The sequence below is a fragment of the Arabidopsis thaliana genome, chromosome 4, assembly GCF_000001735.4.
Source record: "Arabidopsis thaliana chromosome 4, partial sequence".
In the NCBI taxonomy this organism is placed as follows: domain Eukaryota; kingdom Viridiplantae; phylum Streptophyta; class Magnoliopsida; order Brassicales; family Brassicaceae; genus Arabidopsis; species Arabidopsis thaliana.
This window is the reverse complement of record NC_003075.7, coordinates 11,842,198-11,870,046: the sequence shown is the minus strand read 5'-3', so window position 1 is coordinate 11,870,046 and position 27,849 is coordinate 11,842,198. Positions and strand designations below refer to the sequence as shown.

The window sequence follows — 27,849 nt, the reverse complement described above, 5'->3', positions numbered from 1 at the left end:
TGTGTGATGATCTCGCGAGTTAGTAATTTTCGAAACCGTACTTTATATAATAAGATGGTATACCAATGACAAATGTTTGTTACTAATTAGTTGCTGCACCTATATATTATACCCAAAACAGTGGGAAAAAATGTTAAAAGAGGAAATAAAATAAAATAATAATAATGTTAAAGAGATATTATATACGACTATATATACCCAAATGATATAGAGTCTATCTATATCCGCATATATGCAACCCAGACACAAAATATCATCATTTTTGAATGTTGATTACATTAAAACTCCATATAGTTTTAGCATTGTAACAACGGATCTATATATGATTTTTACTATCAATCGAGGTCATCTAATACTAAGAATTTAATTAGACTAGACGTGTGAGTGAGACTAACTACCTTAATAATTTATAAAGAGTGGACACACTATTTGGGAACAAGACCACATATAAGGAACACATTTTGTGATGTAATCTAAAGATCATTTTGGTCACAGACACAAAGACACGAATGGTTTACCATTATTATTTATTTTTTTGGGAGCTATTGGTTTCGTATTAGGATGACAATTTGTTCTTTGTATTTTCTTTTAACTTAATATATAAATATTCGTCCGTAATTTTGGATATCATCAATATTTCTGTAGATCAAAAAGGATTGTCGACAAACAAATCCTTGATATAATGACAATTATCTCAAATATAAAAGAAAAATCTATCTCGGATATTAATAAGTTCAAGCATTGTTGTGAAGATTGATATTCTTTTCTGGTAAGATGAATGTTACGATTGTGACAATGAAAACCTTTTTATATGTTTATTTTGAAAAATGCAAAATTAATGGGCAGTACATATATCTAGAGAAGACAAAAACATTTTAATTTTAATTTTTAACTAGTAGCTACGACATTGATTATAATAATGCGTTAAACAGGTCTTAGTTAAGAAAAAAATAAATTATCGTGGCGACTGACTGATAGACAGAGGCTCAAAGCTAGTGACAAAAACAAGAAAGCGTGGGGAGTGGAAAGCCGAGCCTCACAGAATTACATAGACCCAAGTGTACTTCTAAATATAGACTTCTTTGAACAATTACATTCATCATATAGTTTCACACTTTTTGTTTGTTTTTCAATACTTTCACAAACCTCTAAATATGGACATCTAAATTCTAGTGAATTTTATGAGTTTAGATTATTTTTTTTCAGAAATATCGTGTCTGGAATGAGCTTTTGAGGTAACATTCACTACCTGAAATAGATGACAAAAAAAATACACTACCTGAAATATATATCTGCATTTATGGAAAATGACAATATATTATAGTATAAGTTTTTGGTATTGACCAAATATTTTTAAAATGGACTGGTTTGTTTACTTTAATGTTAATTTTGTTTGATACGATACTTTAGGTTATGATAATCTTATTTAGATTTAATTTGTGATTTCTTATCATAACTATGAAAAGTGCATATATCAATTTGGTTACTAGACAAAATAATATCAATCATCTCTTGTAATTTAAGATTGAAATAATTATTGGCTATAGTTTTAGTAATTTATATTAAATTTTCAATAAATAGTATTAATTCTAATAATTATTTTTGAATGACAATAATGAAGCTGTAATAAAAAATCTAATTAGTAGTTTTAATATTACCGGAAACCAAACGAATCTAAGTTATGTTGGATAAGATTATATAATATTACAATGGTATCTAAGTTATGTTGGCTGCAAGAGAATAGAGAAAGAAAAAATTGAACTCTGGCCCGTGTGAGACAGTGGGACAACAAGCCAGTACCGGGTCCTCCACGCCACGCCACGCCGGTCCACTGCCTCAAACATCCCACGGTCCATGCTATTTTTGTAATAAATGAGAATAACAAACATTATGCTTTTATACATCTGACATCAAATTTATAATTTACTGTCTTATTACATTTTGTTGACTCCACAGCTTTTATTACTCTTTTCAAATCTATGGCTACTCTTTTCTTGTAAATAATGCGAAAAATATACTCACATTGACTAGACAAATTACTCGTACATTTAAACGATATATAGTTTGATGTTCGATCTGGTATGATACCAAATATAAAGAACTTTTCGAAATCCATTTGCACGATCTACAACTATTTCATATATGTTGTAGGAGACCGATTTTTGGTAAGATTGTTATTCTTTTTCTCGCTATTGGATATGACCTCATACCAATAAAGTTCACGAAAAACTTCAGAAACCAAAAACATTAATCTAATGACTTGTTAATTATTTGTTTTGCCATCTTAAAAATTCATTGGAGAGAACTATTAATAATTTGAATGAGTTACTAATCTAACATATTTGTTTGTTTTCGTCTATCACCAGAATAGTGGCATGTTATTCCAAAAACAAAAGTGGGCTTTTCCTTGATGTACGGTTTGTATTAACTATTTAACCTAGTGATTTATTTTTCCTCAATGATAAGTCATTTTCGTCAAACAAAATACGAGAAAAATGATTATAGTGTTCCTTTTTTAACTTGGAAAATCTGTCTCCCTGTTTAACCTATGGACCTACCAATTTTCTTCTAAGCTTACATATAAATATATTTGTTAACTTTTGATTAACTAGATAATTTGATATCATGTTATAATAGATTTATGCAAATGTTATAGTATTATAGTACCATCAGTTTAGATATCTAAACCAGTTTAATTTAATTCAAGGTTTAAAGTTTAGATTTGATTAATGAGTTTATGATTTTAAGGTTTAAGTTTACATTTGATGATTTGGATTTAAAATTTCAGATTTAAACTATTTCAATCTCATAATTTAAGATTTAAATATAGAAAGAATCAAAGTGAGCTATTAACAATGTTGCTGTGAAAAATAAGTAAATGAAATGTCTCGAAATTTAGAAATTTCTGAATCACATCACACTACTGATTGAATATTCATTTCTTTTAAGATTTTTTCGAAACATGAAATTTGTCTACACGTCAGAATAATTAGATAAGACTTTATATGCTGTAATCAATTCTCAATTTTTTTCACAAAGTGACAACCTAACATCTGAATCTAACTTGAACACGTCTTTACAACGAATCGACGTCAATTTGTAACAACCGGAAAAGTTTATGTAGTCTATAAACACTATTATCAATGCATATATAAAGTATAAACTATAGAAAACAAGAGACTACAACAACAAAAACACAGTCTAACAAGGTGATCACAACCTGATTTGCGTACTAACAAGAGTTTGAACAATGGCTAGAGATAATCAGATTCATCAATGATCTAATGTCTTGCCTTGATGCTGCTCCAGAGATTCAAGGAGTGATAGGAATGCTCAATGGATGTAAAAAAGAGCTTCTGTTTCGTAAAATCTTTAATTCTATGACAATAAGAGCTAGTATGTTATATAACTCTCAAATGAGCTTGAAAATCAAGCTATATAGTTAATTAATGTAGTGGACCTTTCTCTACTTAAAATAAACAAAAACAATCCTCTTTGTAAGAGTATCTAAATTAAGCACAAAATCAAAGATCACCACACATAATTCCATTTATAACCTCTTAAACATAACAAAATTACAATCAAAAGCCATCGTCTTAAATTTTCCCAACTTCGTTCCCAACCTCTTTCTGATTCACCATCACACAACTATATAATATATCACACATTACACATACAATGTATATATCTAAGTTTTTCCACATAAAGCCATTTACAAATATTCAAGCTTACTCAGTCTCACATTTAAGCAACCTCTCTCTCTCTGATTCTCTCTTTCTCTGAGAAAAATCTCAGTTTCTCAGAGCTCTCAGGTTCTTTTATTCTTCTTCTTCTTCGATTTCATCCCCCAAATCTGCATGCTCTGGATCTTACGAATGTTGCTTTGTAGTTTTATGATCTGAGATCAAATTTTAACAAATCCGTCACCGGAGACGAAAATGCGGGTTAAAGAGTTACATCCACTTTGTTGTATTACTTTGGAGAGTCCTCACGGGATTAATAGCCAGTCACCGGAAGAACCGGTGACAACGGCTTTAACTAGGTCAAGGAGTTTACCGGCGAAATCGTTGACCGGTGGATCGGAATCGGAGACTGTAGCTGGGATCTTATATAAATGGACTAATTTTGGTAAAGGATGGAGATCTAGATGGTTCTTACTCCGTAACGGAATCTTATCTTATTCTAAGATCCGGAGACCGGAGAATTTGAATCTACTTTCTCCGGATGATGATGTGAGGTTAATCGGAGATATTTCCGGTGAACGTCTTTCGAGAATGGATAGTTGTAGTGGTCGCCGGAAACAACAAAAAACCGTCGGCATTGTTCATCTTAAGGTATTTACAAAAAGTTTGATTTCTGAAATTTTTTGATTTTGGTTTTAGGGAGAAAAAAAAAAAAATTCACCTGAGATTATCAGTTTTTATGATTTATTGATTTCTGGTCTTGTTGATTCATTATTAAATTTTGACTATCATGGATACAGATTTGTTTCTGGGGAAATGAAACGCCTTTTATCACTCATAGTTAGAGGAAATAACCAGTGGTTTATAGATTTGTTTGTTGTGTTCTTGGTGAAAAAGATAAACCCTAAATGTGAAATTTACTCTCTTGTTTCGTTTCTATGAATGACCTTTCATCATCAGATTCATCACTTACTTTCTTCTTGACCACTTTGATTTTGGTCTTTGTGTAATAATAATACTATTAATCTTGCTGGTATTTTCCCAGCTTTTAACTTGCTGTGAATCTCTAGTGGGTCACATCAACAGGTGCTTGTTTGTTTTTCAAAATTTAAAATCTTTTGTGTGTTGGTTGCAACAATCTGGCTTCTTTTTGTAGGTTTAGGGTTTTGTTCAGTGGTCACATTGTTTTTTTTTTTTTCTTTCAAGTTGGTTTCTTAGTGTATTCAGTTTTTTAAAAAATATATTTTTCTATTGGTTTCAAGATTTAATACATTTGCCAATTGTCAAAAAAATTGGATTCTCTTAGTTTTTTTTTTCTTTGGGAGAAAAAGCCAAAGAAGGCTATAGATATGTCAATTTTTGGTTGCTAGAACTAAGAACTTTTTCAGTTGCATAACTAAAACAAGTCTTTTGAATTTTGGACACTTTTGACAATTTGTTCTTTGGTGATTCTTGCCTTTGCATGTGCTTGCTTTGATTTGTCTTGTTGGCAACGTAAGTGAATGGGTATACGCTTTTAACTTTTTCATTGTCATCTTTTACTTTGGATTTCTCTTTAGCTAAGAAGTCTAGCTAACTATATCTATATCTATAAGTGTTTTCACACAAATGGGCTTGTGTGTATAGTATTATTCTATGGATTCAATTATATAAGTTTTTTTTTGGATTTTGGACAAGTTTGGTGAGTAGAAGAATTAGTTTTGTTGGAAATAATGGAGGGGGTGGGGTCTTACCAATTATAAAAAGGACTTGTGTTGACATGCTTGACAATGAGAAAACGATGTTTTTACAAGCATAATTCTGTGTTGAACTTTCAAAATTACATTTGCTTAATCCCAAAATACACCAAAGCTGATCCAGACATAAACTTTAGATATTTTTTTGTTTTGCTTACAGATAATAAACTTTTGTCTTTCTCAACCTATAGATCTTACGTGCCTTATCCAGTCTTAAAGTTAAATCCTTCATGGGCCCAGCTTGATTTGTTCTAGTTCCAAATCTGCATCTCCAAACTTTTTTCCAAGTTCAGGATATTCTTTTGAGTTCTTAGGGTCCATTTTTGCTTTTTATAGCATGGAACTTTAGATCTTTGATCCAGAATCTGATTTCTGGTAAGTTTTCTTTTTCTAGTTTGATGATATTTGTGGTCACAACTTTCTTTTTTGCTTTTGTGGTTGAAAATGAAAACTTGCTGTTTTGATTAAGTACTTGAGCTTGTAACTATGTTTTTGTTTCAGCAGGTTTCTTCTTTCAGAGAAAGCAAGTCTGATGATAGAAAGTTCTATATATTCACAGCAACAAAGACCCTTCATTTGAGGACTGATTCTATAACTGATAGAGCAGCTTGGTTACAAGCATTAGCATCTACAAAATGTATCTTTCCTCTGCGGTCACTTAATGGGGATTTCTCCTTCATACCACCAAAGGATTTGTCCATATCAACTGAGAGACTAAAGAAACGGTTGCACGAAGAGGGTATGAATGAGAATCTCGTCAAAGAGTGCGAACAGATCATGCTCTCAGAATTTTCTGAAATGCACGGACAAGTTAAACTTTTACACGAAGAACGGACTAATTTGCTTGATGCATTGAGGCAGCTTGAGGTAAACTTACTTTATTTCCTTCATGCTTTTTCTTTTTTGGTTTGTTTGATCTTTTGATGCTGGCTCTTTCTTTCTTGTTAAACCCTTGTGCTATTGTTTGAGAGAGGTGGGCGGGTGAATTTGTATTATTGTTCAAGAATTTAATAGGAGTCCCTATTGTCCCCTTGGAAAGTCAGTAGTAGAAAACTCAAAACTGGTCATAGTCACATCACCTTGTATAACTATAGGTACACAGAGAAGGGATTACAAAAGTTGTGGACAAGTATGAGTTTGATGTCGAGTGTCTGTTTCACATTTCTTATGTCCATCTTTCACGTGGATGTGTGGACCATGGTGTTGACAAAACTATGAATTTGATACATCTCAATAAAAGCATAAAACGTGTTCATGTGTCATTTATCCATGTCTTGAATGTGAAAGTATGGACCATTGTGTGATATGCAATTGGAGTGACATCTCTCATGTCACTTGTCAGCAGTTTATCCATGTTGGATACTGATTGATGAGAGTATTCTTTTATTCAGGCAGCTAATCTCGAAGTTGGTGCATCAGGGAAGCATGAGTTTTCAAGCCTAGGACGTGGAAAGTATAGTGGTACATAGTCTTAACGCTCAAGAATTGCTTTGCTTTGAAATGTTTTCTTAATCAGGATTTGTGTGTTTGGTTGACATTATTTGGTTTCTAGAATGCAGCACAACTGCTTCATCTGATGGTAAACAAGAGTTTGAGGATGTGTCTGAGGAAGATGAACCTTCCTTCCACGACACAAAGGAGTTCTTTAACGAACCTAACATTGGTTCTGAATCAAATTTAGCTATTTCTGGACACACGGATATCAAGAGAAGAACAAAACTTCCTGATCCAGCTGAAAAAGAGAAAGGTGTTAGTCTTTGGTCTATGATCAAAGACAACGTTGGAAAGGATCTCACCCGAGTTTGCCTCCCTGTGTATTTCAATGAACCAATATCATCCCTCCAAAAATGTTTTGAAGACTTGGAGTATTCGTATCTTTTGGACCGAGCATATGAACATGGAAAATCTGTAAGTGACACCAAAGTCTCTTACTTATCTTGTACATTACTACATTCTGTTTATCTTATATTGACTTAAAGCCTATTGGATAATCAGGGGAATGGTCTCTTAAGAGCCTTAAATGTTGCTGCTTTTGCGGTCTCTGGATATGCTTCCACTGAAGGCAGGCATTGTAAGCCCTTCAATCCTTTGCTTGGAGAAACCTATGAAGCCGACTTTCCTGAAAAGGGAATCCGTTTCTTCTCTGAGAAGGTATGTCACACAAATTTTAACTCAAATTTAGAATGTGATGAACATAATTGTTAGAATCTTTACCAAGACTAGAGAATATCATTCTTTTGGTTATAATAGGTCAGTCACCATCCAACTGTTATCGCCTGCCACTGTGAAGGTAAAGGGTGGAAGTTTTGGGGTGACACTAACCTCAGGTCAAAGTTTTGGGGGAGGTCGATTCAAGTCGAACCTGTTGGAGTTTTGACTCTGGAGTTCGATGATGGAGAAGTATTTCAGTGGAGCAAGGTATATACAAAGTATTAACTACTGCTTTCAAGTTACTTTTGCAGATTTTTCATTTGTCCCTGAAGTAACTTTATACTTCATCTTTGTTCTTAGGTAACATCAACTATATACAATATCATACTAGGTAAACTCTACTGTGATCATCATGGTGTGATGCAAATCCGTGGGAACCGCCAATATTCTTGTACGCTCAAGTTTAAGGAGCAATCCATTCTTGAGAGAAATCCCCACCAGGTGAGTCACATAGAAATGCTCTGTATATGTAAAAATGAATTTTATACTTTTGAATGTATGTGGAAACTGAATACTTGAAATAAAACATGATCAAATATACATATAGGTAAACGGTTTTGTAGAAGACGTAGCAGGGCAAAAAGCAGCAACAATATTTGGTAAATGGGATGATAGCCTTTACTATGTTGCTGGTGATGGAATCAACAAGTCGAAAGTCAGTGATCCTGCATCAAATGCCTCGTTACTGTGGAAAAGGACCAAGCCACCGCCTAATGTAACTAGATACAACTTAACCTCATTTGCCATTACTCTGAACGAGCTAACACCTGGGTTACAGGTATGTTCAGATGGTTTAATCTTGTTTTTATTCTGTTTATGGATTGCTATACTATCTTTTCATATAGACTTGTCTGATCTTGTGTTAACTTGATGATGGATGTAGGAGATACTTCCTCCCACAGACTCTAGGCTCAGACCAGATCAACGGCATCTTGAGAATGGTGAATATGAGAAGGCGAACTTAGAGAAACAACGGTTAGAAAGAAGGCAAAGAATGGTACGTCACCTATACATTTCACTGGTCCATGCATATGTAAGCCCTGAATGAATTAACTTTCAGAGAACATGAGGACTAATACATAGAATGAGCTTCTGTCTAGAATTTTGCATGATTTGATCTCTGGCATATTCGTTTATCGCTTTTGTGGTACTATAATCATTAGGCTGATCTTCTACCTTGAACTACTGTTGTTAGTCTGTTACATTTTTGAAAAATTTTTGATGGTTATGTGGTGAAGTTATGTTCTAAGAACTACAATTGCTCGGTTTCTCTGCAGTCGCGGCAACTTCAAGAAAGCGGTTGGAGACCGAGATGGTTTGAGAGACAAGGTGAAAGCGACACCTTCAAGTACACGGGTGGTTATTGGGAAGCACGAGGGCATAGGAACTGGGATGATTGCCCCGACATCTTCGGGGAGTTCACAGAAGAGCTAGCGGACGCCGCTTAGAAAGCTTCTTGACTTCATTCCAGGTAATATAACTCATCCTACCAGCTCTCGTACCAGCAAAATAATAAATTGCCCCTTGAATGTTACAATAGAAAACCCGAACCACCCAAATTATCTTGGTTTCGAAAAAAAAAAAATCAATTTTTTATATTAAGTATTTCGTTTCTTGCATCGAATCTGCCTAACAGAAGATCTTCATTCGGACCATATTGGAGTTGTTTACACGGCAGCACCCATCTTTCGACCATGGTTTCAGTTTTCTGCTTGAAAGAGGGCATAGAACAAATATCAGAAGGAGGCTTTGGTTCTATCTCCTAAAAGACGTCCTCCTTTTGAGTCTTAGAGTGTCACTGTAAAGTCTTATATCCTTCTCTTCAATTCTCTATCTCCCTCGTCAAATAGTTGAGATTAATGTAGTAGGTTGGTCTTACATTGGACAAGTTCCTTGTAATCCATTTGTATTTAATTATTAAAAAAATATATGTCAGCAATAAAAATAAATCCCGACAAAGACTCTTTCACATTACTCCTCTTGCAATAAAATTTAGCATCTTTGATTAACAACCATCCAAAAAAATACTATTTCTCCATGTACGTATACTCGTATAGAGTGAGTTAGTTATACTGACATATACTAAATCAAAACAAAATAGATTTAAACCGAAACAAAATCCAAAACCAATTTTAGCTGACCAAAAAACCCGTCAAAGTCAACGAGGAAATAGCAAAATCGGATTTCGCAATCTGTCGTCACTCGTCACTCTCCTCTATTATTAAAGCTCACCAGAATTCGAAACCAATTTGATCAGAAATTTGAATCGAAGAAGCAAATCACAAAAATGTCAGGAGTTTACGATAGTCAAGCTGATATCTACTTAGACGCACGACCTACTTATCCCGCCGATTGGTACTCCAAGCTCGCCGCTCTCTCCCACCGTCACAATCTCGCTTGGGACGCCGGAACCGGAAACGGCCAAGCTGCCATCGGAGTATGTATTTTCTCCTCCCTCTCTTTCTTCTTTCTTACATTTCCCGATCTGAAATCTCGTAACGCGAATCTCTGATTTTTTACGACTTGTTGCTTAGATCGCGGAACACTACGAAAGAGTCGTTGCGACGGACGTTAGCGAGACGATGTTGAATCTCGGAAAACCGCATCCGAAAGTAACGTACCACCACACGCCCTCGTCGATGACGGAAGATGAAATGGTAGATCTTATTGGAGGAGAGAACTCTGTGGATTTGATAACGGTGGCTACCGCCGTACACTGGTTCGATCTCCCGAGATTCTACGCGATCGCGAATCGTCTCCTCCGTAAACCAGGAGGAATCATCGCCGTGTGGAGCTACAACACTGACATGGTGGTGAATCCCGAGTTCGACTCGGTGATGACTCGGTTCATCGCTGAAACGTTGCCGTATTGTAAATTCCCAGAGAGTCAGTATTTTTTGGACGGATATAAGACGTTGCCGTTTCCGTTTGAGAGCGTGGGTTTGGGCTCAGAGGGAAAGCCCATGGAACTGGAGATGAAGAAAACGGTGTCGTTTGAAGGATTCTTGCGGATGCTAAGATCGTGGTCTGCCGTTGGTGCTGCTAAAGAAAAAGGAGTAGACTTATTGTCGGACAATGTAGTCAAAGAGCTCGAGACGGCTTGGGGTGGTTATGAGCTGGTTCGAACCATTGTTTACAAGACGTTTATGCTCGCAGGAACCGTTCCTTAGAAACTAGCTTCTTTTTAATTTGGTATGGCTAAGTCTGAAACTTGATATCTTAAGGGTATTTGAAACCTCATGAAATAACAAAAACAGGATAAACATAAAAAGTTTATTTTACCTTTTCATCGAACATCAAAACGAACATGTGAAAACGTTTGTAATGTTTTCGCTTTATTTCAACAAACATAGATTGTGATAAAGACGCATATGATTATTAGAGAAACATACTTTGCACCGATATATATTACTGAACTGGTTTGCTTATTTAGTCTTATGAGAAGATTAAGGGCATCTGAAACCAAGTGGGGGAATTATACGGCAGAGTCTAAGAACTTGGTTAACTCTCACATTGATAGTCAAGAAATTAAAGATTGTGATTCTAACGGCATTGCAGATGCAGGCAGATGCCGTAGCAGCGTCAAGCCCAGTCACTAGAGTGCAACATGGCAATACTGATTGATTGTTGATGAGGATTAAGCTGAGGTTAAGCACGTTAGTACAAGATAGGAATTGGGTCGAGTCTCTGGGACACACCGGAGCTTGAGGTGGAGGAGCTTGGGCCTTTGTGAAGACAAGGAAGACGAGGTTAATGGTGAGGAAGAGAGCTATAGCGTTTTTCATCATGTTCTTTGAAGCCATGTTTTGAAAATGTTAATTATGCTCTCTCTCTTTTGTTTAGTTCTGAGAGGAGTATTGAGTATTTAGTTTGGGAGGTGAGAGTTTGTATTTATAGTTGTTAGAACATTTGGTTAGATTACTGTTTGATATTTCTTTTGGATGAAAGTTTACAAAAATAAAAAATAATGCCAACTTTTCGGAAAATTAATTTGAATTTCGCATTTTAGCCAAAAGTAAAAAAAGAAGAAGAAGATACTATATAATCAACTCTCAAGATATTTAAACCTTATCTACTCATCTAGAGAAGAGGTTAGGCAAGGAACAATTTGTCAATGCCCAAAACAATACAAACTCTATCAAAGTTGTTATTCTTGCTGAACGCACACTATTAGTATTAATTTAACAAATGTCTTACAATAGAGTTTTGGTGACCAAGGTGTAATTTGAAAATTTGCCAAGTCTACGAATAAAAGGTTTGGCGATGAAATTAATGTAAAACGTCTACCCAAATAAAGTCAAATTCCACATTCCATAACGTACTTAATCGGTCATCAAAATTTGCAATAGAATTAGTGATTTACTCATATTCATATCCAAAGTTCTATTGAATATGAATAAATTTACTCATATGAGTCATATCCAAAGTCCCATTTAGTCGATAATTTAGTAAATTTCTATAATATATATGGATGAACATCTCAGTATTATTATTTTTAATTCTGATTAGTTAAAAATTGTTATAGATGCTAACTGTCTACTCTTATTGTGATTGAACAAAATAAACAATTAACACTGGCCAACGTCAATTCTTCTTCCTTTGTTTTTTTTCATAACTCAGGGTTTTGTTGACGAATGAGTTTTGTTGAATTAAAACATTTATTCCCTACGATACTACCCCTAATCAGGACTTTATAAAGGATACAATTTACATTCATCTCTTTAAAATCTTTGTTGAACTCATTGCTGTAAATCTGCTAAAAAAAGCTCTTAGCATGGGATTATTCAGTTTCTTACTTACATTTAATGTGGGAAGCAATCTCTAGGAAGAGGTATATGTTCTAATTGATATTACCAATCAAAATTGCTCCAGAGACAACCTAGTGGAAACATGTATTTTTTGCCTTTTCCACTTCTCTCATTGCTCCAGAGAATGTAATTCTCGGTGACTAGCTTTTTGAGCTCATTAATTATGACACTTGGTAGATGCTAGCATGTAGAGCAATTTTCGACGTTCGGCTGGTACAGTGATGTTTGTTTGTGGTAGGCATTTGGTTCAATCAAACATGAAAAAGATAGTAATAGCTAGAACAGCCGAGCATGTGAAACACAATCCAAGATTCATTTATTTCAAACATAACATAAAGACATAATTACTTTTTTTTTTAAACACATATAGTTGCACCATGAACCGATATTACGGAACTTGTATACTTATTTTAGTGATCTTATTACATATAAGATTCTGCATATTGTTTACTTATAAAAGGCAGTTGAAACCAGGTTGTACCGGCAAACGACAGAGACCAAGGAGCCCATTAAGCCTCAAATTGAGGTTGACGGTGATGCCGAGAAGGTTAAGAATATTGAGTCTTACAGCCTCGCATGCACATACAGACACAAGAGGAGTATTATTAAGACCAGCTAAGATAGAACAACATCGGGCCACGTTGCTGGTGGTGAGGGAGATGAGACCAAGTACGTTGACGCAAATCCCCAAGTCAGACCGGTTAAGAGGACACACAGGTTGGGCTGAGGTGAAACCCAAGAAGACGAGGTTGAAGGTGAGGAAGAGAGCCATGATTGTTGTCATATTCTTTGAAGCCATATTGTGTAAATGCTAAATAAGAATTTGATGATTATTGTAGTTGGAGAGATTGAGATGTGTGAGTTATATTAGTCTTGGAGGTGAGGGTTTGTATTTATACTGTTTAGAAGCTTTAGTTGGTTTACGTAGAATATTGTGACTATTATAAGTTCTCTAACGTAAAGTCATTTTTTTTTTTTTTGATAAATTCTAACAAAAAGTTAATTGACATAATTGCAAGTACGGTTCAAACGTAGAATAGCGAAATCGTGGAAAATGAGGCACACCAAAAGAGATATTTCTCAAAAATTCTCAAAAAACATTTGGTTACAGATCGTATTTATTTTTTACTTATACAGGATTGTGAAATTGATTAATTAATGAAAAATATGAATTAATAAAAATTGTGATCAGAAAAAAAGACATGCGGAATCACAAATTCATTCATTCTGTTAATTGAGTCAGATTGATACGAAATGTTTGCTCGCATCATTAAATTTACTAGCCGAACCTTTTCCTCTAGAATGTCTGAAACTGCAACTTGGGCCACATGTATGTAGAGGGACCAAAAGCTACAACTGTGGCTAGGTATATCATTATTTATATATGCTTAGGTCTACAAAATTATCAATATATCCGGTTCCTTGAACTAGAATCCGCATTAGTTGTTCATTCTTTTTGGTTAAGGGTGATCCTTATAGAGCCAATATATCTGGTTCAGCTAAATTTTGGTTTGGTTTTAGATCAACTTTTGTTTTGTTTCTGGTTCGTTCGTTCTGAAATGCAAATTATCTCTAACCAACACTGTTATTGATATGATAAAATATTACTGACATATTTTTAAACTCTAAAGAATATCTTATATTCTTTTTTTTTTTACCGAAAACCAAAATTTATTTCTAGGTTTGTTTTGATGAAATTCAGTTTTACTTTAATAATTTCAACTAACTCTACTTATGTTCTAATGCATCTTCATGTTCGAGTAGTTTCTAAGAAATCTACATGTTTTCATTCTCTTTCTCATTTTAACTGAGTTCGACATCTCAAGCTACATGCAAAAGTACTAAATTATACACCAACAAACAAATACGTGCATCCTAGTTGCCGAATATGAAACAAAGCACATGCACGACATAAAAGGTTTATTCCCTACATTACTTCCCCAAAAGGACATGAGTGTCTATGCCTTTTTCACTGCTCTCATCAGCAATGTAATTCTCGCGGAGACTAGCTTTTTCAGCTCATTATTTTCTCTGAAATTCCATCACTTAGTAGATGAGACAGGATAGTAATTTGTTTACATTCGTCGGGATATTAGCAATTTGTTGGACTTAATCATATAAAAAACTGTCAACTCATAAGGGGTCTATGAGCTAGGTTATTATATTGGTGTTCTTTTGTGTGGTGGGCATTTAGTTCAGCAAAACTTGAAGAACATAGTACTGGAACAGCCGAAGAGGTAGTGAAACAACATCCAAGTTTTATTTATTTCAAACATAAGATAAAGACATGATTACTTTAAAAACCACATAGTTGCACCATGAACCGATACTACGGAACGTGTTTGCTTATTTAAGTGATCCTAATACATATAAAGATTCTGCATGTTGTTTACTTATAAAAGGCAGTTGAAGCCAGGTTGTACCGGCAAACGACAGAGACCAAGGAGCCCATTAAGCCTCAAATTGAGGTTGACGGTGATACCGAGAAGATTAAGAATATTGAGTCTTACGGCCTCGCATGCACATACAGACACAAGAGAAACATTATTAAGACCAGCTAAGATAGAACAACATTGGGCCGCGTTGCTGGTGGTTATGGAGATGAGACCAAGTACGTTGACGCAAATCCCCAATTCAGACTGGTTAAGAGGACACACAGGTTGGGCTGAGGTGAAGCCCAAGAAGACGAGGTTGAAGGTGAGGAAGAGAGCCATGATTGTTGTCATGTTCTTTGAAGCCATATTGTGAAAATGCTAAATAAGCTTTTGATGATTGTAGTAAATTAAGGAGTGTGAGTTGTATTAGGGTTGGAGGTGAAGCTTTGTATTTATAGTGTTTAGAAGCTTTAATTAGTTTGGTATACGTAGAATATTGCGACTATAACGTAAAGACCTTCTTTTTTTTTTTTTGATAAAGTCTAACAAAAAGTTAATTGACACAATTTCAAGTTCAGAACCATGTGGAAAATGAAATAATTTTGAAGAATGTAAGAGCACCTCCATTGGTGATATTAATTTGTCTTTACTATTTTTTTAATATAAATTTGAGACACTTGTGAAAAGAGAGAAGAGGAAAATGTCTTCAGGAAGACACAAAGACATCTCTTAAAGATACATTCTACCTACATGTTACCTTCTTATTGGATTTCATACTTTTTCAATTTATCAATTAAATTTTTATTCTAACTAAAGACATTTCACTTTGATATGCAATGCAGATGCTCTAATAAGTGAGAATTGTTTTTTTGTTTAATTGAATTGTATCTGCAAAAATTTGGCCGCAGTGTTATATATATAGTTTTACAGAATTATTGGTTAATGAAAAAAATGATTCAACTAAAAACTCTTATCAGAAACAGACTAATCCATTCACAAATTCTGTAAATTCATTGAGACCTAAACATATATTAATGATATACGTAGCCACAATTGTAGCTTTTGGTCCCTCTAAGTTGCATTTCAGTTATTCTAGATCAGGAGAATGTTTGGCAAGTAAATTTAGAGATGCATGCCAATAAACATTTCGTGAAGCCCCAAAACTCTATTATAAAGTTTTTTTTTTTGGTGTAACTATTATAAAGTTGACATCTCATATTAAAAGAATATGATATTAATACAATCAAAATACATAATATACTGATTTGTGTTGATGATGTCGTTGTATCACCGATTCACCGTACACGTATAAAGATTGCATATTGCATTTTGGTGTTTGAATTTGTTTTTCACATTAATGCATCACTAGTTGAATATATGGAATTTCTTATCCTAGAAAAAGACACATTATTATTTTAATATTTTAAATTATTTCTACTAACTTAACATTTCTAAAAGAAAACTAAACATTTCTAATAACTTAAGATTGCCAATTTGCCATACTTCTTTCTTGTTTTATTTTTTCCATTTCCCAAAACTTTATTAGGGTTTTGGTGTAAATTTAAAGTAAAATATCCAGAAATAAATTAATTTATAGTTAATACCGATGAAAATAATCAATGGAATCATATTATTCACTAAAAAATAAAAATATAGACAGAGAATTGGGGTATTTTTGGTTGAACCAACCAATTTGCCTATTTAAGACTTTCGTTCAATGTCAAATGGTTAATATTTGGTCTACTTCGGTTTAAATGGTCCCTCCAATTGTAAATTTTATCAGCAAATGAATGTACAAAATGACACCAAAGGTTTTCTTGACCATACCAGACCAATCTATATCTTGCATTGCTAACCAAGGAATTGCATTGCTATATTCTTGCATGCCCACTTACGGTTTTATGAAAAGACAGTTTTAAGACTTTGGTCTCCATTATGCTTTATTCTACTAGATCATGAAACTTAAAATCGTCTATCAAACGTGTACACAATACAAAAAGTAATATAGGCATGTAAATGGAATCAAAAGAAGAAGAAAGAATTAGGAGGCCATTAATCAAAAGACTTGACGATCAAGGTTATTACTTATTACGTAGAGTGAATCCCACCTTTAAGCCTAAAATGGAGAAGTTTGGCAATGGAACATGTGGTACAAAACCATCGTAGTGAACATCTTAAAATCCTATAAATTATCCACAAACCTCACTTCATTTCAGTTCACCAGTATCCGTACAATATAGTCCTTCTTTAAGGACATATATATATAACCTCGGACAAAATGAATCCAAAATGTTCAAAAACAACCCTAGCCCTCTTCTTCGCATTCACCATCCTCCTCATTGGCCACGCTGAATCTAATAGCCGTCCCCGCCCTAGAACACCACCTCCACCACGAACCCCAAGAACTCCATCACCTCCTCCACCACGAACCCCAAAAACTCCACCACCTCCTCCACCACGAACCCCAAGAACTCCACCACCTCCTCCACCACGAACCCCAAGAACTCCACCACCTCCTCCACCAAGGACCCCAAGAACTCCACCAACAGCTCCTCCACGTACGCCACCAGTTTCTCCGCGGATACCACCAATTCTTCCTCCAAAGACTCCACCAACCGCTCCCCCACAAACACCACCGGTTTCTCCACCAAAGAGTCCCCCAAATTCTCCTCCGCGTGCACCACCACTTTCTCCACCAAGAACTCCACCAACATCTCCTCCGCGTGTACCACCACTATCTCCTCCAAGAACTCCACCAACTTCTCCTCCACGTGCACCACCAATTCCTCCTCCAAGAACTCCATCGACTTCTCCTCCCCGTGCACCACCACTATCCCCGCCAAGAACTCCACCAACTTCTCCTCCACGTGCACCACCGGTTCCTCCTCCTAATACTCCACCGACTTCTCCTCCTCGTGCACCACCACTATCCCCGCCAAGAACTCCACCAAATTCTCCTCCAAGAACTCCACCAACTTCTCCTCCACGAGCACCACCAGTTCCTCCTCCAAGAATTTCACCGACAGCTCCTCCACGTGCCCCACCACTATCCCCGCCAAGAACTCCACCAACTTCTCCTCCACGTACACCACCGCTATCTCCCCCTATAACTCCACCAACTTCTCCTCCGCGTGCACCACCTCTATCCCCGCCAAGAACTCCACCAACTTCTCCTCCGCGTGCACCACCAATATCTCCCCCAAGAACTCCACCGAGTTCTCCTCCTCGTGCACCACCAATGCCCCCACCAAGAACTCCACCAACTTCTCCCCCGCTTTCACCTCTATCTCCTCCGCCAAGAAGTCCACCAATGCCTCCTACACGTACACCCCCTGTGTCCCCACCAACTTCTCCTTCACGGACACCACCAGTTACTCCTCCAAGGGCTCCACCAACCGCTCCCCCACAAACACCACCGGTATCTCCGCCAATAGTTCCCCCAAATTCTCCTCCAAAGAGACCACCGATGTCTCCTCCCATAACTCCACCAACTTCTCCTCCACGTGCACCACCACAATCACCGCCAATAACTCCACCAATTTCTCCCCCACGTGCACCACCAACGCCCCCAGGGACACCTTCAGTACCACCGCCGCCGAGGACTCCACCACCGCCTCCCCCGAGTGGTAGATGCCCTAGGAATGGTATCCCACTACAAATATGTAGCACTATCCTAAATATGTTCGATGGTTTCCTAGGATTAGGAACGGCGCAACCATGTTGTTCTCTCATTCGTGGTCTTTCTGATGCTGACGCACTTGCCTGCCTTTGTGAATCAGTGAGAGCACCAAGTCGCAGTCTTCCTCGTAATATCATCAACCTCTTTATGACTTGTGGTCGTAGCATTCCCCCAGGCTTCACTTGCCCATGACCACCTCCTTTCCCCACAATAAACTAAAAAACCTACTTACTATACACTTAACCGTGATTTTCTTTTGTTTCTAAATATATACTTTGTTCCAATAATGTAATAAAAAATAAAATAAAGTTTGTACGGGAGTGTTGATTGTCTTTATTTTAGATTTTGAATCACGTTGGAGTTTACAAATATTACTGGAAAAAAAAGTAATTGAAGAACTTACATACGTAAATTCAAATCTCAAACAAAATGATTGCATTCTGTTTGATCCCCGCTTCGGTAAACCTCAAGTATATTCATTCTTAGACAATGAAAGAACCCTCAGTAATCAAAGATTTTCCTTCTAAAACTAGATCATGCATGGCATCGGTTTCTATAAGTAGAACATAGAATTTCAATTGACACATCAAGTTATTGTTCCATACAAAGACGGGGATGGAGATTTTAGAAGTTTTCATTTCGTTAGATTACGAAGACATAGAATTTTATTGGAGGCTGAATGTGGAAGATAAATTTTAATTATTTAGAAGACATGAAATCCGGGAAATAAAATTAGTATTGAAGACGCACTTGTGAAAAATTATTTATTAATGTTTATTGTGTGTATTGTGTTCCTTGTAACATCTATATCAATTGATGGTCTATATCTACTTCTGTAAATATGTAATTTCAAGTTGGTTCATATATCAAGTGTTAAAAAAACCAAAATTACATCCATTCAATTCATAAAAAAATGCATACATTCATGACCTTAGATTTAAACCGTATATACTGGTTATAATTTGTGTTGAACTCTTGAATATATGAAAGAAAGAAAAAACAAATCTGAAAACAAAAGAAAAAACTCCTTGGAAGCCAAACTAGACATTTTGAGCGTAAAGTTGTACATAAGAGAGAGAACCAACAACTTGCCTAAATCTCTAAAACCTCATTAATTAAAAAAGAGTAATGTTAGGCAAAAAAAATAAATGATACACAAGTGTTTGTGATTCCAAGGCATCTCTTGGCTCTATAAATACATACTACACAACATCATCGAAAGCATCCACACTTTCATATCCACAAAATAAAATAAAAAAATGGCCTCAAAGAGCTCAACCACCATTTCCCTCATCATCATCCTCCTCATCAGCCTCGCAGAAGCAAACCTCTTAAGCTCGCCTACACCGACCAACAACTTTGGCTCATGTCCCAGAAACCCATTGCAACTAGGCGTATGTGCCAACGTCCTTGGCCTAGCCAATGTTACAGCTGGCGACCCCAGAGCACGACAGTGTTGCACTGCCCTCAATGGCCTCACTAATGTTCAAGTAACCGATTGTCTCTGCTTTATCTTCAGGCCGATTCCGTTGGTTTTCGGTATTGATGTGGCCGTTAGAGAAATCTTTTTTGCTTGCAATAGGGTTTTTCCTATCGGTTTCCAGTGTCCACCACCACAGTAACTACTACTTAATTCCCCTAAATAAGAGCCCTATCCGGTGTTTCCTTGCACTATAAGTTTGCTGGTACCAAAAGTATGGGTTTATCTATTAATGTTTTACAGTGTTGGTGTGTGTTTCGTTGTTGATTAGAACGTAATTATAAGGACTATCGATGCTTACTAAAAAGTTGTTAAGCATATCTATTAATGTCTATGAAGAATAATATTAAATAAAGTATAACACTTTGTGTCTCTTCCTGTCTCCCATATGATATGTTGAAATGAAAAAGAAAATTGCGAAATATGATCCAAACATATATACATTTTCGACAACGTATTATTTTATTAATTTACAGGTTTATTCGACATAAAAATCATCAAAACTAACAAAAACTATTACTTAATAACAAAATTAAAACATTTTTACAAATAATAACCCAATAAAAAGATCAATATATAGAAGTGTTATCCAAAATCTATATATAGTTAATTAATTATACATATTTATTGTTTATATGAGGTTACTCGTCATTGTCTTGTAAAGTGATGGTCAGAAGTATGTGATTCCATACTCTGAATTCATTCATAAAAAACTTGGTTTTACTTCAATTTTTCGGGGTCCAGTGACCACTAGCTCAAAACCAGCAGAAGCCACTATAGGCATCATGGTGTTTAGTTCTATTTTCCAAAAATAATAAAAGAAGTATTCATTTCATAAAGTAAATGCATCTGGTCCAAAAAAAAAAAAAAGAAGAAAGATAATGATATCTATTTTCAGTGCATGGTCCGATTTGCAGTGCATATTCAATCTTGTGATTATTTGAAAACCCTACAAGCTTAACAAGTACGTTTTTTTAACCAGGCCTAACTTAGGCTCTATGAAAATATGGCGATTTGACGTGTGTAGCTCTTATAACCCATGCCATATGACCACGTTTTTGGTTTTTGGCTTGATGTCATGGTTTTTTTTTTTGTTCTGTAGCAAATCCGTTGCTAAAGAGCCATGGATTAGCTAAAAAATTTGTAATGGAGCTAAAGATCACCATTTAAAACTGTTTTCATGTGGCCACAAAATTTATATGGCCCATTTTGAAGGGTTCTCTATAACGTCTAACTAGAGATAGTTGATAATTACATATATGTTCAATATAGAGCCTAACTTTAGAGACGTAGTTGCCAAGGTAACTTAGATTGTCTCAATCGGATATCCTTAAACATCTATATGACTAATTCACGGAACATTTCCCACCCATTTACCCATGCTACAAGACCCTTGACTTCAGGCGGTCGTTTTACTTGTACATGTATTATATTCATCTAATCGAAATCGGTAGTTTTTTTACCAAAGATGATAAAGTCACTTGTAAATATAAGTACAATATCTTAAAGCGCTTCAAACTTTTTTACTTTCTTCCAATACTAATGAAACAAAACATCATCAATGATTTTTTTTTTTTTTTGGTAAAAAAATCATCAATGAAGTTGATGGTGGTGATAACTTCATCAATGACATCAAAGGCTAAATTTATACATTTTCACTTTTATATACAAATTTTGATGGTGGTGATGATTTTAAATATGTTAATGCAGTTTCAACTGGTTTCATTTCAAGTATTATGATCTGGATGTTATAGAATTTAATAAGATTTAGTATTTTTCTTTATTTTATTTATTGTAATATTAAATTAGATTTATAAGTAACATAGTACAACTAGTATAACGTTTACGGTTTATCTTAAAAAATCTTAAAAAAAAAAAAAAATCTTCCTTAGCTTATCACTCTTGATTCAAACCAAGCTTGGAGTCCCTTGTAGTAACTCTGATCTCCACTTATTTAGATTGCCGAAAGTTGGTTTCGCATGTGTCTATCAATCCAATCGATGAGGCGGTTTGGTGGGTTTGGAACTTTGTCATGTTTGCCCCCGTTTTGCTCTCTCCAAATAGAGTAAACCGAGACTTGCAGGACGTATCGAGCGAGAAAGCCTTCGAGGCGATTGTGCCAGTGATTTGATGCGTGGTTGAGGATAGTTAATTTGCCAGACTGTGGAGTAACTCGATTTGTATATGTTTTTCGCCAGAGATGCCCAAACTTCTTTAGCTTAATCACATGAGAAGAAAATGTGGTCGCTCATATTTGTACAAGACACACGTTGCATTCACTCCCATGTCCAATTGAAGCATTATGTCTACAGTTGAGAGCCGATTTTGGACTGCTACTCACATGCAAAAAGCATATTTTGGTGTGGCTTGTACGAACCAGACCCCTTTGTACCAATCAACTTTGTTAGATATTGTGCGCGTGTGATTCCAAGTGTTTTTAGTAGAGAAAGTTGTCCGAAACACATCATTTTCGCATTTTAGTTATCTTGAATTAGTAAAAGGAAATGGTATCGGTTGATGATATGTTTTTAAAAACATTGACGTATGAACGTCTATAATTTCTATTGTCCCGAAAAACAAATGCTTATCCTACAATTAATGATGCTTAAGCTCAGCCGAACTTTTAAATAAGTATGGAAAAATAAACCCAGAGTGGACTCGATTATAAAAAATATGTGGAGTTTTATGGATTCCAATTTAATTGCTTGTACCTAACAAGTACAACAACAAAATGGTCAAACTATGTTTAGCCTAACTATTAGAGACTTGAAGGCCAAGGTAACTTAGAATGCCCTCACGCCTAACCCTAAAACCAATTAATTTGAAGAAAGTTTTGGAAGATGAAATTAATGAAGTATGCCCACTCATTTACTCAAGCAACCAAACCAACAGATTACTTAATCGATCACAAATATTGTATAAAATTGAACGTTACAAAACAAAACTAACAGTAACCGAACAAATTTTCTGGAATGAACGTAACTTGGCTAAAGATTTTCTACAAATCAGACCACAATAAGTCATCGAATAGACCAAACTGATTTGTTAACATAAAATCAAAAAGGGTTATCAAAATTTGATTTTTTTTTTTATGTTTTTTTTATTGGTTAAATGAAGAACCAATAAACAAATTATTTAGTCCAAAATAAGCCTGTTAATTCATGGGAATGCTAGTTCAACTCGACATTGTCACTTTAGATAACAACTGTAATTATTGACTCTGATACATATCAACCAACGTAAGTTGCAAATTAAAACATGCGGTGTGTTCTAATATAGTCCTAAATATTAAATCAGCTAATATGTTATCACAATATTATAAAATGATAGTAGTGATATTTAAGTAAAAATTGTAGCGCCTAACCACAGACTAGCTTCAGCCTAAGCACCGAAACTTTTTGAGCTGTGAATCGAAGGGAAACTACCTCTGAGACTTGACTGGGAAAATAGGTTTGGCAATGTACGTAAACATATGGCAATTTACATATCTAGTAAATCTCCAAAAGGCCATATAAATACCCATAGTTCCACTACACCTCAATTCACAAGTTTCCGTACAGTTTCTCTTTTGTGAGGACAAAGATTGCCTAAGAACAAAATGGCCCCAAAGGGTTCAACAAAAACCTTAGCTCTCTTCCTTACACTGATCAGCATTCTTCTCCTCGGCCAAACCCAAGCCCAAAACCGTCCCTATCTCCGCCCACCTCCACCACGCATTCCTCCGCCACCATGTCCAGTATGTACTTGTCCAGAACCATCGCCACCGCCTCCACCAACTGTGACCCCACAGATTCCACCAACACTGCCTCCAACCATACCACCGGAGACTCCACCGACGGGTCCACCAGCCACACCACCTACGGAAGTTTTACCAACAGGTCCACCAACCCTACCACCACAGACACCTCCGACCATACCACCGGAAATACCTCCTAACACACCACCACAGACTCCACCAACGCTTCCACCAAACACGCCACCGGAGACACCTCCAACAACACCACCAGAAACTCCACCAAACACGCCCCCAGAAAGTCCTCCAAACACTCCACCGGAAATACCTCCAAACACACCACCGGGAACTCCTCCAAACACACCACCGGAGACACCTCCAACCACACCACCGGAGACACCTCCAACCACACCACCAGAAACTTCTCCAAACACACCACCGGAAACTTCTCCAACCACACCACCGGAAATTCCACCAAACACACCCCCACAAAGTCCTCCAAATACTCCACCAGAAACACCTCCAAACACACCACCGGGAACTCCTCCAAACACACCACCGGAGACACTTCCAAACACACCACCAGGAACTCCTCCAAACACACCACCGGAGACACCTCCAACAACACCACCAGAAACTCCTCCAATCACACCACCAGAAACTCCACCAAACACCCCCCCACAAAGTCCTCCAAATACTCCACCAGAAACACCTCCAAACACACCACCGGGAACTCCTCCAAACACACCACCAGAGACACTTCCAAACACACCACCAGGAACTCCTCCAAACACACCACCGGAGACACCTCCAACCACACCACCAGAAACTCCTCCAATCACACCACCAGAAACTCCACCAAACACCCCCCCACAAAGTCCTCCAAATACTCCACCAGAAACACCTCCAAACACACCACCGGGAACTCCTCCAAACACACCAAAGACACCTCCAACCACACCACCAGAAACTCCTCCAAACACACCCCCGGAAACTCCTCCAACCACACAACCGGAAACTCCACCAAACACACCCCCACAAAGTCCTCCAAACACTCCACCGGAAACGCCTCCAAACACACCACCGGAGACACTTCCAAACACACCACCGGGAACTCCTCCAAACCAATCACCACAGATTCCACCAACGCTTCCACCAAACACACCACCGGAGACACCACCGCAAACTCCTCCAAACTCACCACCAGAGACTCTACCAACGCTTCCACCAAACACACCACCGGAAGCTCTTCCAAACACACCACCACAATCTCCACCAACGCTTCCACCAAACACACCACCACAAATTCCACCAACGCTTCCACCAAACACACCTCCACAGACACCTCCAAACACACCACCGGAAACTCCTCCAAACACACCACCACAAACTCCACCAACGGTTCCACCAAACACACCACCCGTGACTCCACCAGTGCGTCCTCCAACTACACCACCGTCGCCTCCACCAACAACAACACTGCCGCCTTCTTCACCAACATCTCCACCGAACAACTCACCATCACCCCCTCCTCCGAAATCCCAACCACCACCCCCTCCTCCGAGATTCCAACCACCACCTCCTCCACGTGGCACATGTCCCAGGAATGCCAACCAAATAAGGACATGTTCCAATGTCCTAAGATTTTTTGGCAACTTCTTAGATTTTAGACTGGCACAGCCCTGCTGTACGCTCATTCGCAATCTATCTGACGCGGAAGCAGCTGCTTGCTTATGTGATTTGGTGAGAGCACGACGTTCCACTCTTTCTCCCAATATCATCATCCTCTGTAGGGCTTGTGGCCGCAGGATTCCCAGAGGTTTTACCTGCCCATAATCATTTCCCTGTTCCCTTTCTAAAACTTACTTGCCACCTAAACGACAACTTAAGTCTAATATATGACGTTTTTACTTTCCACCAATAATAATGTAACCAAACATCAATAAATTTTGTGTAACTTTTACATTGTGTCTTTATTATTTTTGTTTCTAAGCACACTAGATAAACCATATATATTGGAAATTTCTACGTCTGAAATTGTCCCAAAAAATATGGAACACAAAAATATGTAATCGTTACAAATGAAAATACCACATATGTTATAATTTAATATATACTTTTTAGCTTTCTTCTACATCATTATTTTATGTTTATGTTTTTTTAAGCTTTTGGTGACTTTGGTAAATAAAGCAATTATAATAGAAGACTCTTTTCAAGTAATTGTTTCAGAATTCAAACGTTAATCAACGAAAAACAAAACTCGTCGTCCTATCGCTCCCACTTCATCGGCTTGTCGATCTTAATTAAAATGCTTCAATATCTCACTTTACATATTTTTTCTTTACTTCGTTAGTTGGTTGGTTAATAATTTTGTTTCTTTAAGTTAATTGCTAGCTATTCGCAAGTGCATGTTCTTGTATGATTTTACTTTTCCTTAGTTTTTATGTTTTATGATTAGACACTTGAAAACAATAAAGAAAATCTATCTCAATCCGTCTTAGAAAAGTTTAATACTAAATCTTAAGTTTGTAGCAATTAGTCCGTGTGCACCTTGAAAATTAGTTTAAAAAAAACAAATTAAGCGGAACACACGGCAGAGTCTGAGGAACAGATCAACCCTTAAGGTTTGTATTTATTAAGTTGATAGTGTTTTGGGATAAATTTATGCTTAGTTAAGCACAAATATATATCCTCACCAAAAACAAAATCACCAAATTTATATGATTAAGATTTCTCTTACTTCTAACTAATAAAGTGAGTAATATATTTATGTAATGTGTAATTAATAATGAATCACCAAACTATTTGTTAACTTTTTGGTCCCTCTACATTTAGCTACCCAAATATATAAACTCTTAACGATATCCAAACCTCGCGCGTCTAGAGAAAAAGAGGGTTAGCAAAGAAATTAATTATATGTACGAACATTTTTTTAATCCCCAAAAACACTATACTATCGTTGACATCTCGTGATAGCAAGACAACGTACTATTAATTAACAACACTTCACTATTTAATCGACGACAGCTTCACTCAATTGTGGGAAGTTAGAGCTCAAGCTTTCGAAATCCCTCTCTCAAGCTATGGGCTTTGGGTGCTGATGAAATCGAGCCATGCTCTTTTCCCCTCCCAGAAATCAGTTTCATCTGTGAACTGTGATATATGGTTTGTTGCATGTTGTGGTCAAATTTATAGTTATAAAAATTACCTCTCTTCCCTATTGTCAAGCTTGACAAGAAGAAAGAAAACAAATTAAAGACGCTTGCAATGTTGATCACAATCAAAATTTGGCGGCGTTTGGAGAAGCTTGCAAAGTTGACTTCTGTATTTATAATGGATTGACTCTTTGCAGAAGAACAAAATTAAGAGCAATAGTAGTAAATAATCATAGTTTAGTTTTTTATTTGTAAAATTAATTTTCTAAAATATAATGATTTACTTATCGTACATCTTTGTTATGGATTTTAATGTATATTTTTTAGTCACGTTATTTTTATTCAGTGACCCATAATTTATATAATATTTATTTTTTCCTAAGAACTATACATATATAAACTACCAAATGTGATCCATAAGTCACGGTAATAAACTCTGCAAACACATTTATAAGTGATTACATAATAATAATATAACTTATTTGTATAAGTGATATGTAAATAGTGTTCTTCAGCATTTGTTTGTTTTAGTCAATCTAATATAAATATCGCCAAAAAAGATTGATTTTTGGTTTTGAAAAAGTTTCCCTAATTGTTCATATTATTTTATCCGATCCTAATTACTTTGAAAAGCAAATTAGTATCTTGAACTTCTCCTTGACAATATTGAAATTCGAATAAGACCAGTTTACTGCCACAGTGCCATTCGTACTATATGATATTTGAGTTTATTGTGAATCGATTTTTGATGTTGCACAATAAAAAAAAAAATAGTAGTCAAAATTTAGTCAGAAATAATTGCCAAAAAAGAGTTTAACATTAGACTTTAAAAATGATCATGTAATATGTATGTATTAGATACTATAATATATGGTGTTAGTAGTCAATTTATCAATCAAATTAATATACTTTTTACGTATTGGAACAACCATTAATATTTTGTGCGTATTGGAACAACCATTAATATTTTGTGATTATGGAAATAAATA

General features: G+C 36.2%; 11 protein-coding genes across 19 annotated transcripts; 6 read left to right on the top strand and 5 right to left on the bottom strand.

Annotated features, from left to right (window-relative positions):
- Positions 1–3,571: 3,571 nt before the first annotated feature.
- On the top strand, positions 3,572–9,638 carry ORP2A (OSBP(oxysterol binding protein)-related protein 2A). Of its 6 annotated transcripts, none has more exons than NM_118380.3 (11): positions 3,572–4,334; positions 5,924–6,286; positions 6,811–6,880; positions 6,972–7,327; positions 7,415–7,570; positions 7,670–7,837; positions 7,931–8,071; positions 8,178–8,408; positions 8,514–8,627; positions 8,908–9,101; positions 9,267–9,638. In NM_118380.3, exons 1-10 carry the CDS (start codon positions 3,939–3,941, stop codon positions 9,076–9,078), a joined length of 2,166 nt encoding a protein of 721 aa, NP_567662.1. In that variant the 5' UTR covers positions 3,572–3,938; the 3' UTR covers positions 9,079–9,101; positions 9,267–9,638. The 6 variants fall into 6 exon arrangements, with proteins under 6 accessions (NP_567662.1, NP_001328217.1, NP_001328218.1 ...); NM_001341553.1 differs by lacking the exon at positions 3,572–4,334 and adding an exon at positions 5,255–5,794 and having other exon boundaries at positions 9,267–9,603; NM_001203871.1 differs by lacking the exon at positions 3,572–4,334 and adding an exon at positions 5,669–5,794 and having other exon boundaries at positions 9,309–9,603.
- Positions 9,621–11,603, top strand: AT4G22530 (S-adenosyl-L-methionine-dependent methyltransferases superfamily protein). 2 transcript variants are annotated; one of them, NM_001341551.1, is made up of 3 exons: positions 9,621–10,067; positions 10,165–10,822; positions 11,189–11,603. In NM_001341551.1, the coding sequence occupies exons 1-2, from the start codon at positions 9,918–9,920 to the stop codon at positions 10,798–10,800; spliced, it is 786 nt and encodes a 261-aa protein (NP_001329270.1). In that variant the 5' UTR covers positions 9,621–9,917; the 3' UTR covers positions 10,801–10,822; positions 11,189–11,603. The 2 variants fall into 2 exon arrangements, with proteins under 2 accessions (NP_001329270.1, NP_193984.1); NM_118379.5 differs by having other exon boundaries at positions 10,165–11,603.
- On the bottom strand, positions 11,077–11,433 carry AT4G22520 (Bifunctional inhibitor/lipid-transfer protein/seed storage 2S albumin superfamily protein; the record flags this gene model as incomplete). The annotated part of the gene is made up of 1 exon (NM_118378.1): positions 11,077–11,433. The coding sequence occupies one exon, from the start codon at positions 11,431–11,433 to the stop codon at positions 11,077–11,079; it is 357 nt and encodes a 118-aa protein (NP_193983.1).
- Positions 11,604–12,629: 1,026 nt separating the features above from the next.
- AT4G22510 (uncharacterized protein) lies at positions 12,630–15,251 on the top strand. Of its 2 annotated transcripts, none has more exons than NM_001341550.1 (2): positions 12,630–12,964; positions 14,907–15,251. In NM_001341550.1, the coding sequence occupies exons 1-2, from the start codon at positions 12,816–12,818 to the stop codon at positions 15,184–15,186; spliced, it is 429 nt and encodes a 142-aa protein (NP_001328263.1). In that variant the 5' UTR covers positions 12,630–12,815; the 3' UTR covers positions 15,187–15,251. The 2 variants fall into 2 exon arrangements, with proteins under 2 accessions (NP_001328263.1, NP_001320033.1); NM_001341549.1 differs by having other exon boundaries at positions 12,734–12,912; positions 14,855–15,238.
- On the bottom strand, positions 12,685–13,304 carry AT4G22517 (Bifunctional inhibitor/lipid-transfer protein/seed storage 2S albumin superfamily protein). The gene has a single exon (NM_001084960.3). The coding sequence runs from the start codon at positions 13,235–13,237 to the stop codon at positions 12,890–12,892; it is 348 nt and encodes a 115-aa protein (NP_001078429.1). The 5' UTR covers positions 13,238–13,304; the 3' UTR covers positions 12,685–12,889.
- On the bottom strand, positions 14,608–15,238 carry AT4G22513 (Bifunctional inhibitor/lipid-transfer protein/seed storage 2S albumin superfamily protein). The gene has a single exon (NM_001084959.3). It carries the CDS (start codon positions 15,177–15,179, stop codon positions 14,832–14,834), a length of 348 nt encoding a protein of 115 aa, NP_001078428.1. The 5' UTR covers positions 15,180–15,238; the 3' UTR covers positions 14,608–14,831.
- A 1,769-nt stretch (positions 15,252–17,020) lies between the features above and the next one.
- On the bottom strand, positions 17,021–18,903 carry AT4G22495 (uncharacterized protein). Its single transcript, NM_001341548.1, has 3 exons — positions 18,002–18,903; positions 17,762–17,953; positions 17,021–17,665 (listed from the first exon to the last, which is right to left on the bottom strand). The coding sequence occupies exons 1-3, from the start codon at positions 18,657–18,659 to the stop codon at positions 17,061–17,063; spliced, it is 1,455 nt and encodes a 484-aa protein (NP_001329224.1). The 5' UTR covers positions 18,660–18,903; the 3' UTR covers positions 17,021–17,060.
- Positions 17,029–18,892, top strand: AT4G22505 (Bifunctional inhibitor/lipid-transfer protein/seed storage 2S albumin superfamily protein). The gene has a single exon (NM_001160791.2). It carries the CDS (start codon positions 17,092–17,094, stop codon positions 18,682–18,684), a length of 1,593 nt encoding a protein of 530 aa, NP_001154263.1. The 5' UTR covers positions 17,029–17,091; the 3' UTR covers positions 18,685–18,892.
- Positions 18,904–19,610: 707 nt separating the features above from the next.
- On the top strand, positions 19,611–20,394 carry AT4G22490 (Bifunctional inhibitor/lipid-transfer protein/seed storage 2S albumin superfamily protein). The gene has a single exon (NM_118375.3). The coding sequence runs from the start codon at positions 19,752–19,754 to the stop codon at positions 20,112–20,114; it is 363 nt and encodes a 120-aa protein (NP_193980.1). The 5' UTR covers positions 19,611–19,751; the 3' UTR covers positions 20,115–20,394.
- A 3,022-nt stretch (positions 20,395–23,416) lies between these two features.
- On the bottom strand, positions 23,417–25,805 carry AT4G22475 (uncharacterized protein). 2 transcript variants are annotated; one of them, NM_001341546.1, is made up of 3 exons: positions 24,775–25,805; positions 24,322–24,633; positions 23,417–23,961 (listed from the first exon to the last, which is right to left on the bottom strand). In NM_001341546.1, exons 1-3 carry the CDS (start codon positions 25,487–25,489, stop codon positions 23,663–23,665), a joined length of 1,326 nt encoding a protein of 441 aa, NP_001328841.1. In that variant the 5' UTR covers positions 25,490–25,805; the 3' UTR covers positions 23,417–23,662. The 2 variants fall into 2 exon arrangements, with proteins under 2 accessions (NP_001328841.1, NP_001328842.1); NM_001341547.1 differs by having other exon boundaries at positions 23,574–24,645; positions 24,787–25,804.
- On the top strand, positions 23,571–25,541 carry AT4G22485 (Bifunctional inhibitor/lipid-transfer protein/seed storage 2S albumin superfamily protein; the record flags this gene model as incomplete). The annotated part of the gene is made up of 1 exon (NM_001084958.5): positions 23,571–25,541. The coding sequence occupies one exon, from the start codon at positions 23,571–23,573 to the stop codon at positions 25,539–25,541; it is 1,971 nt and encodes a 656-aa protein (NP_001078427.2).
- Positions 25,806–27,849: the final 2,044 nt, after the last annotated feature.

Bases quoted from the DNA above. Each gene is read 5' to 3' on its own strand.
- AT4G22517 (NM_001084960.3), bottom strand. From the start codon at position 13,237: ATGGCTTCAAAGAATATGACAACAATCATGGCTCTCTTCCTCACCTTC.
- AT4G22490 (NM_118375.3), top strand. From the start codon at position 19,752: ATGGCCTCAAAGAGCTCAACCACCATTTCCCTCATCATCATCCTCCTC.
- AT4G22510 (NM_001341550.1), top strand. From the start codon at position 12,816: ATGAACCGATATTACGGAACTTGTATACTTATTTTAGTGATCTTATTA. The intron at 12,965-14,906 runs GTTGACGGTGAT...CCTCAAATTGAG, and splicing joins CCATTAAGCCTCAAATTGAG to GTTGACGGTGATACCGAGAA.
- AT4G22513 (NM_001084959.3), bottom strand. From the start codon at position 15,179: ATGGCTTCAAAGAACATGACAACAATCATGGCTCTCTTCCTCACCTTC.
- AT4G22495 (NM_001341548.1), bottom strand. From the start codon at position 18,659: ATGCTACGACCACAAGTCATAAAGAGGTTGATGATATTACGAGGAAGA. The intron at 17,954-18,001 runs GTGGTGCACGCG...GCGGGGATAGAG, and splicing joins AGTTCTTGGGGGAGATATTG to GTGGTGCACGCGGAGGAGAA. The intron at 17,666-17,761 runs GTGGAGTTCTTG...GAGGAGAAGTTG, and splicing joins AGTTCTTGGAGGAGAATTTG to GTGGAGTTCTTGGCGGGGAT.
- AT4G22505 (NM_001160791.2), top strand. From the start codon at position 17,092: ATGAATCCAAAATGTTCAAAAACAACCCTAGCCCTCTTCTTCGCATTC.
- AT4G22475 (NM_001341547.1), bottom strand. From the start codon at position 25,489: ATGATGATATTGGGAGAAAGAGTGGAACGTCGTGCTCTCACCAAATCA. The intron at 24,646-24,786 runs GTGTGTTTGGAG...GAGGTGTCTTTG, and splicing joins GTTTGGAAGTGTCTCCGGTG to GTGTGTTTGGAGGAGTTCCC.
- AT4G22530 (NM_001341551.1), top strand. From the start codon at position 9,918: ATGTCAGGAGTTTACGATAGTCAAGCTGATATCTACTTAGACGCACGA. The intron at 10,068-10,164 runs GTATGTATTTTC...CTTGTTGCTTAG, and splicing joins ACGGCCAAGCTGCCATCGGA to ATCGCGGAACACTACGAAAG.
- ORP2A (NM_118380.3), top strand. From the start codon at position 3,939: ATGCGGGTTAAAGAGTTACATCCACTTTGTTGTATTACTTTGGAGAGT. The intron at 7,571-7,669 runs GTATGTCACACA...TGGTTATAATAG, and splicing joins TCCGTTTCTTCTCTGAGAAG to GTCAGTCACCATCCAACTGT. The intron at 8,628-8,907 runs GTACGTCACCTA...GTTTCTCTGCAG, and splicing joins TAGAAAGAAGGCAAAGAATG to TCGCGGCAACTTCAAGAAAG.